General features: G+C 42.5%; 1 protein-coding gene across 8 annotated transcripts in view; it reads right to left on the bottom strand.

The window, feature by feature from the left end:
• PIEZO2 (piezo type mechanosensitive ion channel component 2) overlaps positions 1-15,473 on the bottom strand; it is a 466,534-nt gene that overhangs the window by 133,311 nt on the left and 317,750 nt on the right. For all 8 annotated transcript variants that reach the window (XM_045378159.2, XM_065534259.1, XM_045378160.2 and 5 more), the window contains exons 8-9: positions 6,094-6,256; positions 2,831-2,950 (exon numbers count right to left, since the gene is read on the bottom strand). In XM_045378159.2, coding sequence (XP_045234094.2) covers positions 2,831-2,950; positions 6,094-6,256 — 283 coding nt within the window. The remainder of the gene's footprint in view (positions 1-2,830; positions 2,951-6,093; positions 6,257-15,473) is intronic.

Raw genomic sequence — 15,473 nt, 5'->3', positions numbered from 1 at the left:
TGGCTTCACATAGGTATGCAGTTGGGCCAAAAAAAAAAAAAAGTATTTTAGGGCCGGGCGCAGTGGCTTATGCCTGTAATCCTAGTACTTTGGGAGGCCGAGGCAGGTGGATTGTCTGAGCTCAGGAGTTCGAGACCAGCCAGGGCAATATGGCAAAACCACATCTACTAAAAATTCAAAAAAATTAGCCAGGCGTGGTGGTGTGTGCCCGTAGTCCCAGCTACTTGGGAGGCTGATTCAGGAGAATCGCTTGAACCCAGGAGGCAGAGGTTGCAGTTAACCCAGATCACGCCATTGCACTCCAGCCTGGGCGACAGAGCGAGACTCTGTTGCCAAAAAAAAAAAAAAGTAAATAGTCTATCTAAATAACTGTGGACAGTCTCCGCTACTAGATCAGACTCAACCAGTGTAGTGTCTTGAATGTCCGTCGTAGTGCAGAATCTGAAACCATATCCGTGAACTTTTCACACTCTGGTACATTAACACCCATTGGCATACCATGCACCCCGACTGGATCATTTACCCACGTGCTGTCATGTAGGGTGGCGGTGATTCGGAAACTGCTGTTTCAGTGAGTTATAGGTATTGACTCTACCAAATACTGACACGTTTCAGTATGCCATGTGTAAAAAGCACATTTGTCACTATCACCCCGATCTCATCAGAAAGATCCTCAGATACTGGAAAGTTTTTAAGCCCTCAGTAGATACGAGTTTTCCAAAATTCTAATTTTTACTCAAATGCTTAAATGTTATCACGGTAACAATTACCGTCAGTTGTTTGCCTCAAACTGATGAGCTCACTTCACTTATTTTCAAGCAATTGTCTGCCAAATACCCAAATGAAAGAGAATAGCCCTGTTAGTCCAGGAACTGTTCTTTCAGGTAAAAGGCTGCTGTGGAAACAGTGAGTTTAGCTCACAATGCTTGCAGGGGATTTGCGCTTCTTCTCGGGACAACTGTCACACTTCGTATGAGGCACATTAGGCAGACTTCTCATTTTGTCACACAGAATATTAAAAAGACAAGCACGCCGAGGTGGAGATTTAAGAAAGTTAATAGCTCTTCCTGGTTCCTCAAGATTTTCTTAAGGGAGACCAGCCTTTTTCTTTTGTTTTCGTCCAGAGCGTGGCAGCGAAGGACTCTATCTACAATCACCGCTCTGCGCTTTGGTGCCCTGGCCTTGGTTCATGCTCAGGCGCCTGTAGTTTTACCCACCATTGCTTTGATATCATCAAAGCAAAGGTCTTAAGTATTAGCACAGAAATAGTTTTGAGCCTAAGAATCCTTGCAAAGGTCTCAGGACCCCGACAGGTCCACAGGCCTCACTTTAAATACAGCTGGGCTTTCTTCATCATTTAGAGAAATGTGTAAGATAACCTGAAACCTGGTGAGGTGCAATAAAGGAAACGACCGGGACATCCCCAGATGCCATAGGCGGCCACCTCTGCCCCACAGCGCTGTCCCCCCTAAGGTAGCTCACTCACTACTGTCCTCTCGCTCAACACAGGGTAGCCGCGCTGAGAGCAGGAGTGTGGGTCTTAGAGAAACTCACTGCCACAAAAACGGAGAACCCACTCCTCAATTGGAGAACATGCTGGAAAGCAAAACGCTGACTCCATCCAAAAATTCTAAGAGCATTTGTGTTTACAACATTGCAAACAGGCCATTTTTACAAGTCAATATAGCACTTAGCTGAGTTCAGTTCAAAATAGCCAATCAATGATCAAAAGGTCATATGAATTACATATTCTACGTTACGTGTACTATACGAGTTATCTGAATTATCCAGTTGTGACCCACTGTTCCTTGTCAATACACTCAGTTACCTCAAAGAAGTGAAAGATCCTCAACCACATTCCTGTTTGGGTCTTTTCTAAGTGGTGACTGAGTACCACTGTGGCCAGCTTCTTAAGTGACACCAGCCCTTTTCTTTTGTTTTCCGCCAGAGCGTGGCAGCGAAGGACTCTATCTACAATCACCGCTGTGCACTTTGGTGCCCTGGCCTTGGTTCTTGCTCAGGCGCCTGTAGTTTTACCCACCACTGCTTTGATATCATCATACTCTGCTCCATTAAAACTCATTGGCATACCATGCACCCCAACTGGATCAATTACCCACACACTGTCATGTTGGGGGGCGGTGACTCGGAAACTGCTGTTTCAGTGAGTTACAGGTATTGACTCTACCAAATACTGACACGTTTCAGTATGCCATGCGTAAAAAGCACGTTTGTCACTATCACCCCGATCTCATCAGAAAAGTCCTCAAATATTGGGAAGTGTTTAAGCCCTCAGTAGATACGAGTTTTCCAGTCTTCCAAAATTCTAATCTTTACTCACATGCTTAAATGTTATCACTGGTAACAATTACTGTCAGTTGTTTGCCTCAAAGTGATGAGCTCACTTCATTTATTTTCAAGCAATTGTTTGCTAAATACCCAAATCAACCAAATACCCGACAGAGAAAAATTATTTTCTGCGATCTAGTTCAGCACCGAAATTCTCACCCTCCAGTGCTAACAGACTGCTTTGCTACGTTTGTTTGTTTTAATTACACAATTTTTTTTTAAAATAGGAACATTCTTTTTAAGATTCGGAGATTTCAGTAGAAAGCACGGAAATATAAAATGACGTTCTTGACAGGACCTGGGTATTTTCTTTGGAAACAGTTTTCCCCCTCTGGTACTAACCCTCCTAAATCACTGTTTCTATAAACCACACGCAACCCGAGTATCATATGATATGTATGATATTATAAGGCTCATTTTCAACAGTAAAATACAAAAATAGAAAAATTAGGGAACGGAAATCCCTTTCATCGTGGCTTACTTTTCTCTCATCGGTGGGGTAATGGGTTGCGTACCACAGGCTCCGCCTCCTCTCCGCCGTTATTTGGATGGGGCTACAAGCCAGGGCTTTGTCCTCTTCTTTTGTCCTCTCCTCCTGCACCTGAAACACAGAAACAGGATCAGTCTGGCTTCCTGAGGCAGCTCCCTAGGCAGCCTGGGTGGCCAAGAGAGGGCTTTTCATTTTGGCTCTATATGATGATTTTTCAAAGTGAATGTTTACAATATACAGGATTTTATCAAGACACTTTAAAAAAGGACAAAAATGCTCCCCTGCAATTGATAAGCACAGCAATAGTAAATGTCCCCTGTTCCTACTAAGCCCCCTGCATTACAGAATATGCTCCATGGTTAAATATCCGCAGCTTTTCCAAGTGCATTCTCAACTGCACTCAAAAGCAGCTACGCACATGATTCTTAGCGTCAGAACCTTCACAAAGGTGAGCAGTGAACCGTGTAAGCCAGCTGCTGACAGTCTTCAATTCAGACTGGATGTATTGGAGGCAGAATCATCTAGAGCGCACACGGCACTAAGCCAGAGCATTTCTAAGCACGAGACATTTGCCTAAATTAAACAACTGGTATAGGAGAGGTGATAGAGAGGAATACAAGGAACAGAAGCGCTTTGGTGCCTTAGCATGTTTTCCCAACAAAAGTGTCCTAGTAAAAAGGGCAGTCATGCGTCACTGATACTGGAGTGCAGTGGACTTACTCTCACTGCCCGATTCCTGGGTCCCAGCGCACCAGAGTAGAACTCCTAAGTGGGGTACCCTAACTCCCTGGGTGGGGCGTTACGTTTGCCAGGTGGGGGCCATATAATACACTGAAGTCTCGACACGCTTTTCTCTCTCTCTTTTTCAAACATGTTTCACAGATGTCTACTTCAGCACTCACATTTGGTGGCTGGCATTTTTCATTAAACGTACTAGGTCATCTGGAACTACGATATAATCAGCTTCTTTTCCTCATTGCCTCAGTGCAACGGGACTTCGGTCCCAGCCCATTTAAAATACAGCCCACATGAAATGTTGATGACAGTTTTAAGCCCCTTTCTCCACAAACCCCTGCAGACCTTGTGATTTGTAACATTGCTATTGCTGTGTGGCCTGTAGCCTAAATGGTCTTCCCGGCTCTCTCTCTGCCTACCTTTGCTTGCCAGACAGCACAGGGCAGTGGAAACAGAATATTGCACTGGCCCAAAGTTATAACGGAGCCCTCATCAAGCTACTGCATTATCTGAGAGATGACATGGGATATGCCAGAGAAAGCAAATGGGCTGGGAAATCGTAATAACTCGAAAGCCTTAAAGTAATCTCCGTAACGTGTAAGACATTGTTCAGAAACAGTTCCCATTGCGGTGGCTCACGCCTGTAATCCCAGTACTTTGGGAAGCCAAGGCGAGTTATTTACCTGAGCTCAGGAGTTTGAGACCAGCCTGGCCAACACGGTGAAACCCCGTCTCTACTAAAAATACAAAAAAATTAGCCAGGTGTGGTGTTGAGCACCTGTAATCCCAGCTACTCAGGAGGCTGAGGCAGGAGAATTGCTTGAACCCAGGAGGCAGAGGTTGCAGTGAGCCGAGATCACGCCATTGCACTCCAGCCTGGGCAACAAGAGTGAAACTCCATCTCAAAACAATATATATATATCTCTTTAATTTTTTATGTACATGTTTTTATTTGTGAATATACACATATACATATGCATGCTTGTGGAGGAATTGGACACGATTTTAATGATTCTACTGGCACAGTCAAATTTTAGAAGAGAATTGAAGAATATAACACAACATGACTGGGATTCCTTACCACCCATAAATCATTTTGTTACTATACAACTGTCATCAGTGGCCTAAAAGAAAGATGATGCACGAGAACCCTGCTAACAAGGATGGCCTCTGAGACCCTAATCCCACAGATGGCTGTTAGCCCCTGAGATGGGGAGGAGCTACCACAGAGGAGGAAGACAGCACCATCCTCATTTCTGCAGGTGGCGCTTCCGTCAGGGACGACCGGAGGTATGTGCCTCCCGCAGTTTTAGTCCCTATCTCATTCACATCCTGTGTGCTTCTCTTGGACCGATTTTTCTCTTTTAGAATGCACAGTTCTCTAAGTGGGGCCCTGCCTACTGAGGTCATTGCTCTGTGCCGGCCCCTAGGTCAGTGTCAGACCCAGGTGGCCTTCCATAAACACTCATTGACTGGCTTGACTGATGAACGTGTGGAAATAGTCTGCGGGTATAAAGACAGAACAGAGAAAGTGGGGAGCTCTGCAGGGCCCCAGGCTAGGAGCGATTCGGAGGAGGCGGGACTGGAATGCAGAGACTCAGGCTGGGCCATGCTCATGAGAACTGTCCCCAGCTGTGGGGTTCCCTGCAGGTGGGGCGTGAAAAGGTGCGGCGACCCTGTCTACACAGCTTGTCTCCTTCATGTGTCAATAAGCTACCTTGCAAATGGGCTCCTGACAGTCATTTAGGGTAAAGAAAATCAGGCTGATGTTTTCTGTCACTGAAGGAGAAAAGAGAGAAGAGAAGCCACCCAGGCTTCAGTCCTCCCCTCAGAAATGCTGTGTCCTTGTTCATATTTTCATAGGGAATAAACACCCGCAGTTGCGCTGGAAGGAATATCCAAATCCCCATCCCTCACAAGGGGATACTCAGGAGGCAACAGGCACCACCAAGAGCTGGACTGTCACTCCCACATCTTCACAGGCTAAGAGGGCTGGAGGAGATACAGGAAACACCAGCTCCCTTGATAACAGGGGTGTGTGCCTCTAAGGACCGAGCTTTGTTGTCAAATGTGGATTAGAATCTGATTTGTACCACCCAGTAAATGTGTGATTTTAGAAAAACTGACATCTCTAACCTCATTTTCCTCATCTGTAAATGGGTATAATACCTAGTCTATTGATCGGAGTTATATGGTTTATTAAATGAGATAATGTATGACAACAACACGGCATATTACACTAAAGTGATCAGCAAAAATGAGTCTTCCATTCCTCTCACCACCTGCCATTCTTACCAGCACATTGTGCGTTGTGGTATTAGTAAAGGGAAGCTAGTATTTGGTCTGGTAATATTTATATTCACTTAATACTCTTTGCAGAATTAAAACTCATACCCAGAACACGAGAGTTGTGTTGGAACAGAGTATTGATTAGTCAGTAGAGAACAGGAGTGAATCATTTCACCTGGAGATGCTAGGTTACTTTGCAGACAAGATCATGAAAACGTTTTTGTCCTTACAAGGGGCTCTTGCAGCCAGATGCGGATCAGAGTGGCCAGAGTGTAGTACATCACCAGCAGGAGGATAGGGTTGGCGTGATGGTACCATGACAGGTCCGGGTTTACTATGATCTTCCAAGTACTGGAACAGTCCGTTTGAATTACTGACTTGATACCAAACAACCTGTTAAAAAACAAAGAAAAATGCTTAAAAGATGCAATAAGCTATATGTCTCCAACACTGAATAAAAGTACCTTGTGTTTGATACATTCGTGAGCTATTCCTAGGTTGATCCATTCTACTGTAGATATTTCAATTATCCTTCTGTATATGTAACTACATCTTTAAAGAACATATGTAGACATGTATAATATGCATATAATACATACATTCTGAAATCATATGTGTATGTATAAAATTGACATCAACATTGACCAGATGATCTTTACATCAGTTTGAAAATCCAGCTAATACTAAATTCTTGCACATCTAATAGAAATTTGTTTCAATTATAAATCAGCCCTATTAAAACCCTGCATTATAGAAATGCCAAGTATGTGGTAACATGTTACTAGTCTGGCTAAATGAGCAAATATTTTGTTTTTGGCTGGGTTCAGCATTAGCTACTCAGCTAGTGTTGACATTATTGGGCAAATATTGAAACTGGAGATAGTTCTACAGTTTAGCCATGAAAGTCAAATATTATATAGTAAAATTTCTGTAAGATATATTTCTGTCAAATATCATTTATGAGCAATATGATTTTTTCAAAGCATAGTAATTAATCATTTTCTTTGAAATATGACTTTGAGTCTGTTACATTTTGAAATGGTTTATTTTTATGCTGATTTCTATTAATCAGCATGTGTCTGATTATATAATGGAAAACTGTGTAAAATATGACTCATTTAGAAATTCATTTTGATGGGCAATTTTTCTAAGAAAATACTCTACTAAATGCATAAAACTTTACAGGTTAAGTGAGTTTCACACCTTTCTACTGTTTGCATCTTTTATTTATTTTTTGTGTTTGAAATGGGGTCTCGCTCTGTCACACAGGCTGATCACAGCCCACTGCAGCCTTGACTGCCTGGGCCTCCCAAGTCGCTAGGAACACAAGGGCATGCCACCATACCCAAATATTTTTTTAAATTACTTGTAGAGACAAAGTCTCATTATATTGTCTAGGCTGGTCTCGAACTCCTGAGCTCAAGCCATCCTCCCACCTTAGCCTCCAAAACTGCGGGGATTATAGGTGTGAACAATTGCACCCAGACTGTTTGCAACTTTTATATGTGAATTTCCTTTAATTTTTAATCTTACATTCTTCAGTTATAGGATCTTCAAAGGCTGCATGTCCTTCACTTGTAAAATCTCTCAGGGTGAATGCTGTTTTCTATCACAATGCGAGTGCAATATTAGTGTATTGATGAACACAGATTTTAAAGTAGGCTAAATAGAAATTAAACTAACTTTCTTCAGTTTTATCAGAAATAAATAAGTTATACCATAACTTGTTCTTATTATAAAATATTTTTTTCTTAAGTTCCAGATTTTTTTTTGGAGTTAGCGTTTGAAATAACAATTTCCCGAGTGAAAAAAGTTATGTCCCACTTAGAATGGTAGAACTTTCTGAAAATCTTTTTTGCAGCCCTAGATTAAAATGTAAATTTCTTGTATAAAGTACACAGAAAAAGCTCTTTGATATAAAATCAGACAAGCTAGACAAGCTGGGTTAATCTAAGTGACAGCTCTTCCAGCTACTGAGTCCTTCTCCTTGTTCCACGCCTGGCACATATGCTAGAACTAACCTCATCAACTCTCAGTTTAAAAATACTTGTTTTGTCCCATACAGAATTTTAATTGTAATTTTCTGTAGCTGTTGGTAAAGTGAACTAAATGCTTCATATCACATAGACATTACATACCTTACCACTGATATCATAACTGAATCCAAACTGATTTTGCACATTCCTACACTAACATTGAAGAATCAGACTTAGATTTTGTACTAGCAACGTACAGACCTAAAAAAAATGAGCAGAAGCTAACCAGTGGCAGATTGTTGTCTCCTATAAGAACGGTTTTTTAATCGAGCTATGCGAATACTATAAAATCTAAGATTTCTTTCTCTGTCTCCTTTTTTGTTTTGTTTGGTTTTTTTTTTTTTTTTTTTTTTCAGACAGAGTCTTGCTCTGTTGCCAGGCTGGAGTGCAGTGGCATGATCTCAGTTCACTGCAACCTCCACCTCCCGGGTTCAAGTGATTCTCCTGCCTCAGCCTCCTGAGTAGCTCGAACTACAGGCGCACGCCACCATGCCCAGCTAATTTTTGTATTTGTAGTACAGACAGGATTTAATTGAGGGTATATGTACCAGGTGAGCTTTAGCCACTCCTTGGCAATGAAGATCCAAGAAAGAGGACAGGCAGAGCTTCATAAACTCTCTAATACCTCTTAGGATAACTCTAGCCCCCAACTCCAAGTACAATCCCATAATATGTGCATGTCACTCTATTCCTTGCAGATACCTCAATCATTCCAAAATATTGCAGGGGTCACACAGGATACCAGCTGTTCAGTTGACCAGGATGGTCATGATCTCTTGACTTTGTGATCCGCCTGCCTCGGCCTCCCAAAGTGCTGGGATTACAGGTGTGAGCCACTATGCCTGGCATCTCTCTCTCTCTCTCTCTCTTTTTTTTTTTTAATTTTCTAAAGAAACTAGATACTGTTGAAAGGATTCATATGCGAGATGAGAAATTTGTACTTGAAGTTCACATCCTTTCTGGCATGCAATTCTAGGATACTACACAGCATCCAACAATTATTTTATTTATTCAACCTTTGCTTCCCAGGATTGCATCTTGATATTCACAGTACAAAGAAACTGATACCATTGCACCTGCTCTCCAGGAGCTACTCTGCCTACACTAAGGCCAGTGCTAGCTTGGGCAGAGCAAGGTGTCACAGAAACCCTCTCTTTCAGTGGGTGGTGGGGATGGGCACTCCTCCTGACTGTCTTAAATCTCTCCATAGAAATATCTCTTGGCTTGAGAAGTATACAATGACACAATTACAGAGCAGCACATCCCAATGGACTGCTTATTTGGAAATAAAAAGATAAAGATGAAGTTTTTCTCTTCCATGCATTTGGAATATCTTTTGTGTATCTTTGATCCTAGGCCTGGTTCTATTGATAACGTGTACGAATGTATTTGGTAAGCGACTCAATGTCTCTGAGCTTTCCCTTCCTAATAAAATCTAATAATGTTGATGGGTGGGGTGAGGACGCAAGTATATGAAAAAGAAAGGACAGTGTTTTAGAAGATCTTATATTAAATGCTTAAGAACTCACAGATTCTATTTCCCAAAAGATAGCTGAAGATAGGCCCCCAGGTGAGGACCAGTTCCCAGTAGAGACGCATCAGACCCTTGGGGCCCACACTCCCACTTTGGAACCTGGTCTGTCTGGGCTGCTGCTTCATGGCCAGCATTTCTGTCCATAGAAGACATCTTCACTTCTCTTCCTGGACAATTAATACGCCAAGGACAGTCTCCCTACCTCTAATTTCTCTTCCCTCCACATTATGACAGCTGCCAGAGTTTCCTTGGGAAAGTTCATGTTCTCTACGCCACCCTCCTCATACTACTCCCTATTCCCCCACTTCCTGCAGAAAAGCCCTGAGTCCCAGAAAAGCATCCCTGAGGTCTTCAGCAACCTGGTCTCCTTTTCTTTCTCCCAGACAAAAACCTTGGTTATGCTGGACTATTTGGGGTTTACCATAAAATCTCAGTCCCTTTGGTGTTGCTATTCCTCATTTTACCAGGAGGCTTTTCAGTAGCTATGACTTTTCTGGAGTCCCCAAATCAAGAACTGGAGGTATATGTACCAGGTGAGCTTCACCCACTCCTTGGCAATGAAGATCCAAGAAATAGGACAGGCAGAGCTTCATAAACTCTCTGATACCTCTTAGGATAACTCCAGCCCCCAACTCCAAGTGCAATCCCATAATATGTGCATATCACTGTATTCCTTCCAGATACCTCAATCATTCCAAAATACTGCAGGGGTCACACAGGATACCAGCTGTTCAGGATGCATAATTACATTAAGTCCATGGCCTATCATCTGAACCTTCACGCTAATTTATGATAATTAAGTTTTGCTGTAAGCATTGGTTCTTCTTCATTCTTTCCTTCAGGCCCGATATTCCTTATAGTTAATATTAGCCAATACCCTGAAGCCATTTCCCAGCACACTTCATTCATGTTTCTTCCTATCTCTTTGTTGTTGCTGGTTGTTAACATCGTTGGCATCATCTAGGTCTAGCTCCAAAGTAACCATCTCCAGGAAATGACTACGATTTCTCTTTCTTAGAATCAATTTTCCCTATGCCTCCACAACAATATTTGTAGTCATAATTTGAATTTCTGCTATTTTTTTAGTTTACGTGCTTGTTTTGCTGCCCATTTTTATTCTAATGCCGTCCGAAAAGGGTGTATGTCTTGTCATCTTCCGTTTATAGCAGTGCTTAGGGCATGGAAGGCTTTAAAGGTAAGTTTTTTTAACTGAATTAAATACACTGAGAGTAAGTAGGTGATCACGGTTATGGTTGGAGCAGAGATTAAAAGATGGAAAAGTTCCTGCTTTTAAAAAAGAGAAAGGTAAGAAACTGCAGATACACAAGCAAATTCTGGAATTTTCAGAGAAAAATCACTGCTGCTTGAATCCCAATATCCATGATTTTAGTGCCCCAGTTTATTAACTAAGAACACAGAATAAATGTAAGAAAGGCAACAAAAATACACTTCTATTTACCTAAAGTATATCTTAGGTCACACACAGCAGATAGTTATTTGTTCTCTACTGGCTATTAACAAGGATTTTGAACTTTACCTTCTGAAGGAAGCAATAAATAAAAGTATATGTTCCAGAAATAGCACTAGTTTGTTTGTTTGTTTGTTTGTTTTATTTTGTTTTTTGAGATGGAGTCTGGCTCTGTTGCCAGGGCTGGAGTGCAGTGGCCGGATCTCAGCTCACTGCAAGCTCCGCCTCCCGGGTTCCCGCCATTCTCCTGCCTCAGCCTCCCGAGTAGCTGGGACTACAGGCGCCGCCACCTCGCCCGGCTAGTTTTTTTGTATTTTTTTTTTTAGTAGAGACGGGGTTTCACCGTGTTAGCCAGGATGGTCTCGATCTCCTGACCTCGTGATCCGCCCGCCTCGGCCTCCCCAAAGTGCTGGGATTACAGGCGTGAGCCACCCGCCCGGCCAACACCAGTGTTTTTAAACTGACAATTCACATTTATAAGGAAGAAACAATGAGACTCAAATATCCAATAGGAACAAAATATGAAGCAGCCCTGGATGATTCCAAGATCCTTCAACTGCACTTTACTCAGATTATAATGTATAAAAATTCGTTCCATGCTTTGCTGTTCTCACTTGTAAGTGGGAGTTAAACACTGAGTACACACAGACACTAAGAAGGGAATAACAGGACATCAGGGCCTCCTTGAGGGTGAGGGTGGGAGGAGGGTGAGGCGGGAAAACCACTCATCGGGTACTATGCTTATTACCCAGGTGATGAAATCATCTGTGCACCTGCAACATGCAATGTATGGATATAACAAACCTGCACATGTACCCCTGAAACTATAATGAAAGTTATATAAAAAAATCATTCCATGCTTTGGGATGAAAAAGGACATCGCGGCAACAGGAAGGGTCACTCATCGCAGCACAGTGATGAGTCTTCCGCCTGGGGCCCGGCGCAGGGTTAATTCTTTCGGCTCTGGGGGCCTCCATGCACTCATTATAGACGGCCCTCCACTCCTCATGGAGCACTTACTTGCACTTTTTTCTCTCTCTCCGAAGCACCCATAACATCTGACAACATGTGGTGATTATGAATTGGCAGGGCACTTGTTTCTGCTCGCACATGTTGGCAGATTTATAAAACCTCCACCTGTTTTCAGGTGTGCTCCAGACCACATCTGCTCGGTCTCTAGTAATACAGGATCCCAGCCATTTGCAAGAAATACGTAATACTGAAAATAACGGCACACTTAAAAAAATCTTTATTTGAGGCAAAACACACATAACATAAAACTGATCTTTTTTTTTTTTTTTGAGACGGAGTCTCACTCTTGTCACCCGGGCTGGAGTGCAGTGGGCCTCGGCTCACTGTAACCTCCGCCTCCCGGGCTCAAGCGATTCTCCTGCCTCAGCCTCCAGAGTATATAGGATCACAGGCGCGCGCCACCACGCCCAGCTAAATTTTTGTATTTTTAGTAGAGACGGGATTTCACCATGTTAGCCAGGCTGGTCTCCAACTGGTGCTTTGCCATCCTCGGCTTCCCAAAGTGCTGGGATTACTGCGCCCAGGCCATTTTAAACATTTTTAAGGACACAGTTCAGTGGTATTAATTACACTCATATTGTTGTGAAACCAATCTACAGAACTTTTTCATCTTGCAAAACTAAAATTCTGTACACATTAAATAAAAACTCCCTATTCCCTTCTCCTCCCAGGCCCTGGAAACCACCACTGTATACTCCATATTTGGGAATTTGACTACATGGTACCTTATATTAGTGGAACCATCCAATATTTGTCTTCTGTGACTGTCTTGTTTTACGTAGCATGATGGCCTGAAGGTTCATTCAGGTTGTAGCAAGTCTCAGAATTTCCTTCTACTTTAAGGCTGAATAATATTCCATTATATATACATTGTCTATACATATACATACATATGTACATACACCGTATGTATATATCCCATTTGTTTATTCATCTGTTGATGGCACTTCCACCTTCTGACTATTGTGCATAACGCAGTTATGAACATGGGTGAACAAGTATCTCTTCAAGACCCTGTTTTCAATTCTTTTCAATATATAGCCATAAGTGAAATTGTTGGATCATAGGGCCATTCTAGTTTTAGTAGAGGAACTGGTATACTGTTTTCCATTCAGTGCTGCCCCATTTTACATTCCCACCAGCAGTGCACAATCTTCCAGTTTTTCTATAGCCTTGCCAACTCTTGTTATTTTATGCTTTTGAGAGTAGCTATCCTAATAGGTGTGAGGTTGGACACCATACTTTTTTTTTTTTTTGAGATGGAGTCTTGCTCTGTTGCCCAGGCTGGAGTGCAGTGGCAGGATCTTGGCTCCCAGCAAGCTCCACCTCCCGGGTTCATGCCATTCTCCTGCCTCAGCCTCTCGAGTAGCTGAGACTACAGGTGCCCACCACCACGCCCGGCTAATTTTTTGAATTTTTTTAGTGGAGACGGGGTTTCACCGTGTTAGTCAGGATGGTCTCCATCTCCTGACCTCATGATCTGCCCGCCTCGGCCTCCCAAAGTGCTGGGATTACAGGCGTGAGCCACCGTGCCTAGCTCTATACTTAACTTTTTTCCTCAAAAGCTCAGAGTTCTAAGTCCAAGACAGCTTCCAATCCTTTTAGGAAGCCAGGGAATGTATTGTTTCCAACTAGCATAAAAGGAATATTTGGGGACAAATCATTTTCTAGAGGAAACATCTTTTAATAATCTTCTCATTTTTAACCCCACATCCTTTAATTGAAATGAATGGAGGAAGAAATGGTAAAGGGAAGTAGCCCCAAAGAGGCAGATGTATTTCAGGAAGTTTGAGAATTTGAGTCCAAAATACAGACACTAGACTCAAACACACAAACCACACTCAAAAGAGAGGAGGCTTGTTGAAGCCTCAGTCAAGATGGACGCCTTGTCAGCCCCCAGGGTGTTCAGCCGTTCCTATTCTCATACCATTTTCCCTGGGTTGGTGACAGACTCCAAGCGTCCTGGGCCCCCATGGGAATTCCCAGGCAGAGTATTCAGAAAGTTCATGAGACACCAGGAGCCAAGTGGATCAGTGGCCATGATGACTGGCCAGTGAGACACACTCATGGGCTCAACTGAGACTGAGGAACACATGACAAGCAGCCTTGAGAGGGGGAGGAAGCTGTGTTTCCGTAAGCGAGTCCTGGTTCAGGGGAAAGAGTTCAACCTTGCTGATTAATTATGTTTGAAGATACAAAGCTAGCAACAACTGCAGCTACCCACACATGGTCCCTGGGGATTTAATTCTTTAAGCAGACATAGGTACCCTGCAGCAGCTTATAAAACTAATTGTGGGGAAAATGGCCAGGCACTAAAAATAATTAACTTTTCTGTTTCTTGCATCCCTTCCCCACCCTTTCCCCATCCTAATGGCATAAATCTAATGGCAACAAAACATGGATCTTATTTTTAAACGTTAAAAAAATGAAAATTCAAGTGGCACATATTCTACTGAGTATTTTGATTTTAAAGCACATCTTTTAAATGAAATTGCCTTAACATGAACTCAGAATAAACTTAAAATCAGAGGCTACAGGGATAAATGAAAAGAACGGTAATCCAGACATGGATTCGAGCCCTGCCTGAATGATTACCTATGTGACCCTGAGTAGGGCATTTAACCACTTTATGCCTCAATTTCCTCATTTGGAAAATGAGGCTAGTAAATAACGTATCTCGAAGAGGTAATGTGAAGATCAGAAATGAAAGGCATACGACTTTTGAAATGCTTTTCATGACACTTCAGCTTATTGCTGAAATGGGGCTTGAAAATATCCTATATACACTTGTTTTGGATTGTAAGCTACAGGGCCACTAGATTTCTTACGTGATAGATATCAATTTCTTCCTTGTATAAAAGTACAGATGTATATAGTTCAAGCTAGAATGATACATCTGTTGTTTCAATAGCAAGGTACCTAGATAATATTTGTGAGTGCTCTTACTGAGGAACAAACGAAGAAGGACAGTCTTCCGATGGTACATTATAGTTATAGTCTATATATTTATGCACACTTTCTTCTCACACATAGAACATACTTTCTCCCTCTCCAAGAAAAATGATTCCAAATTTCTACCCAGTTATACAGCTCACGAGGTGGAGGCCTAGGTGATGCTTGGTCCTCTTTTACAGTTCAGTACTTCGCTCCTTACAGGTCTGCAAAATTGCACCCAGCATACGTCAGTGGAGTGGAAACATTATCAGTGCAATAAAAACTCTCATTTGGAGAAAGGAGGTGCGGGAAACACACCACAGGTACCGGGCTGCAGTTTTGATCAAATCCCACTAGGCAGGAGCTGGGAAGACTCCCTGCCTAGCAGACACGTAAGTCTCATGCTGGAAGTGCTCAGCTCTTCATCAGGAGTAGCTTCCTTGTCAATTGTCTCTCTCCACCCCTGCCTCAACCTCTGCCAGTCTGAAGCCTCTCCATCCCCAGACCCACCTCCCATGCTGTGTGTGGCTGACATTTTGGTGAACCTAGTATCTGTAATTCTCATTTAACCACAGATCACAATGTCTTATGCCATTAGTGTTCTTT

The sequence above is a fragment of the Macaca fascicularis genome, chromosome 18 (genome assembly GCF_037993035.2).
Source record: "Macaca fascicularis isolate 582-1 chromosome 18, T2T-MFA8v1.1".
In the NCBI taxonomy this organism is placed as follows: Eukaryota; Metazoa; Chordata; class Mammalia; order Primates; family Cercopithecidae; genus Macaca; species Macaca fascicularis.
The sequence above is the reverse complement of the archived record's forward strand: the minus strand, read 5'-3'. Positions and strand labels throughout refer to the sequence as shown.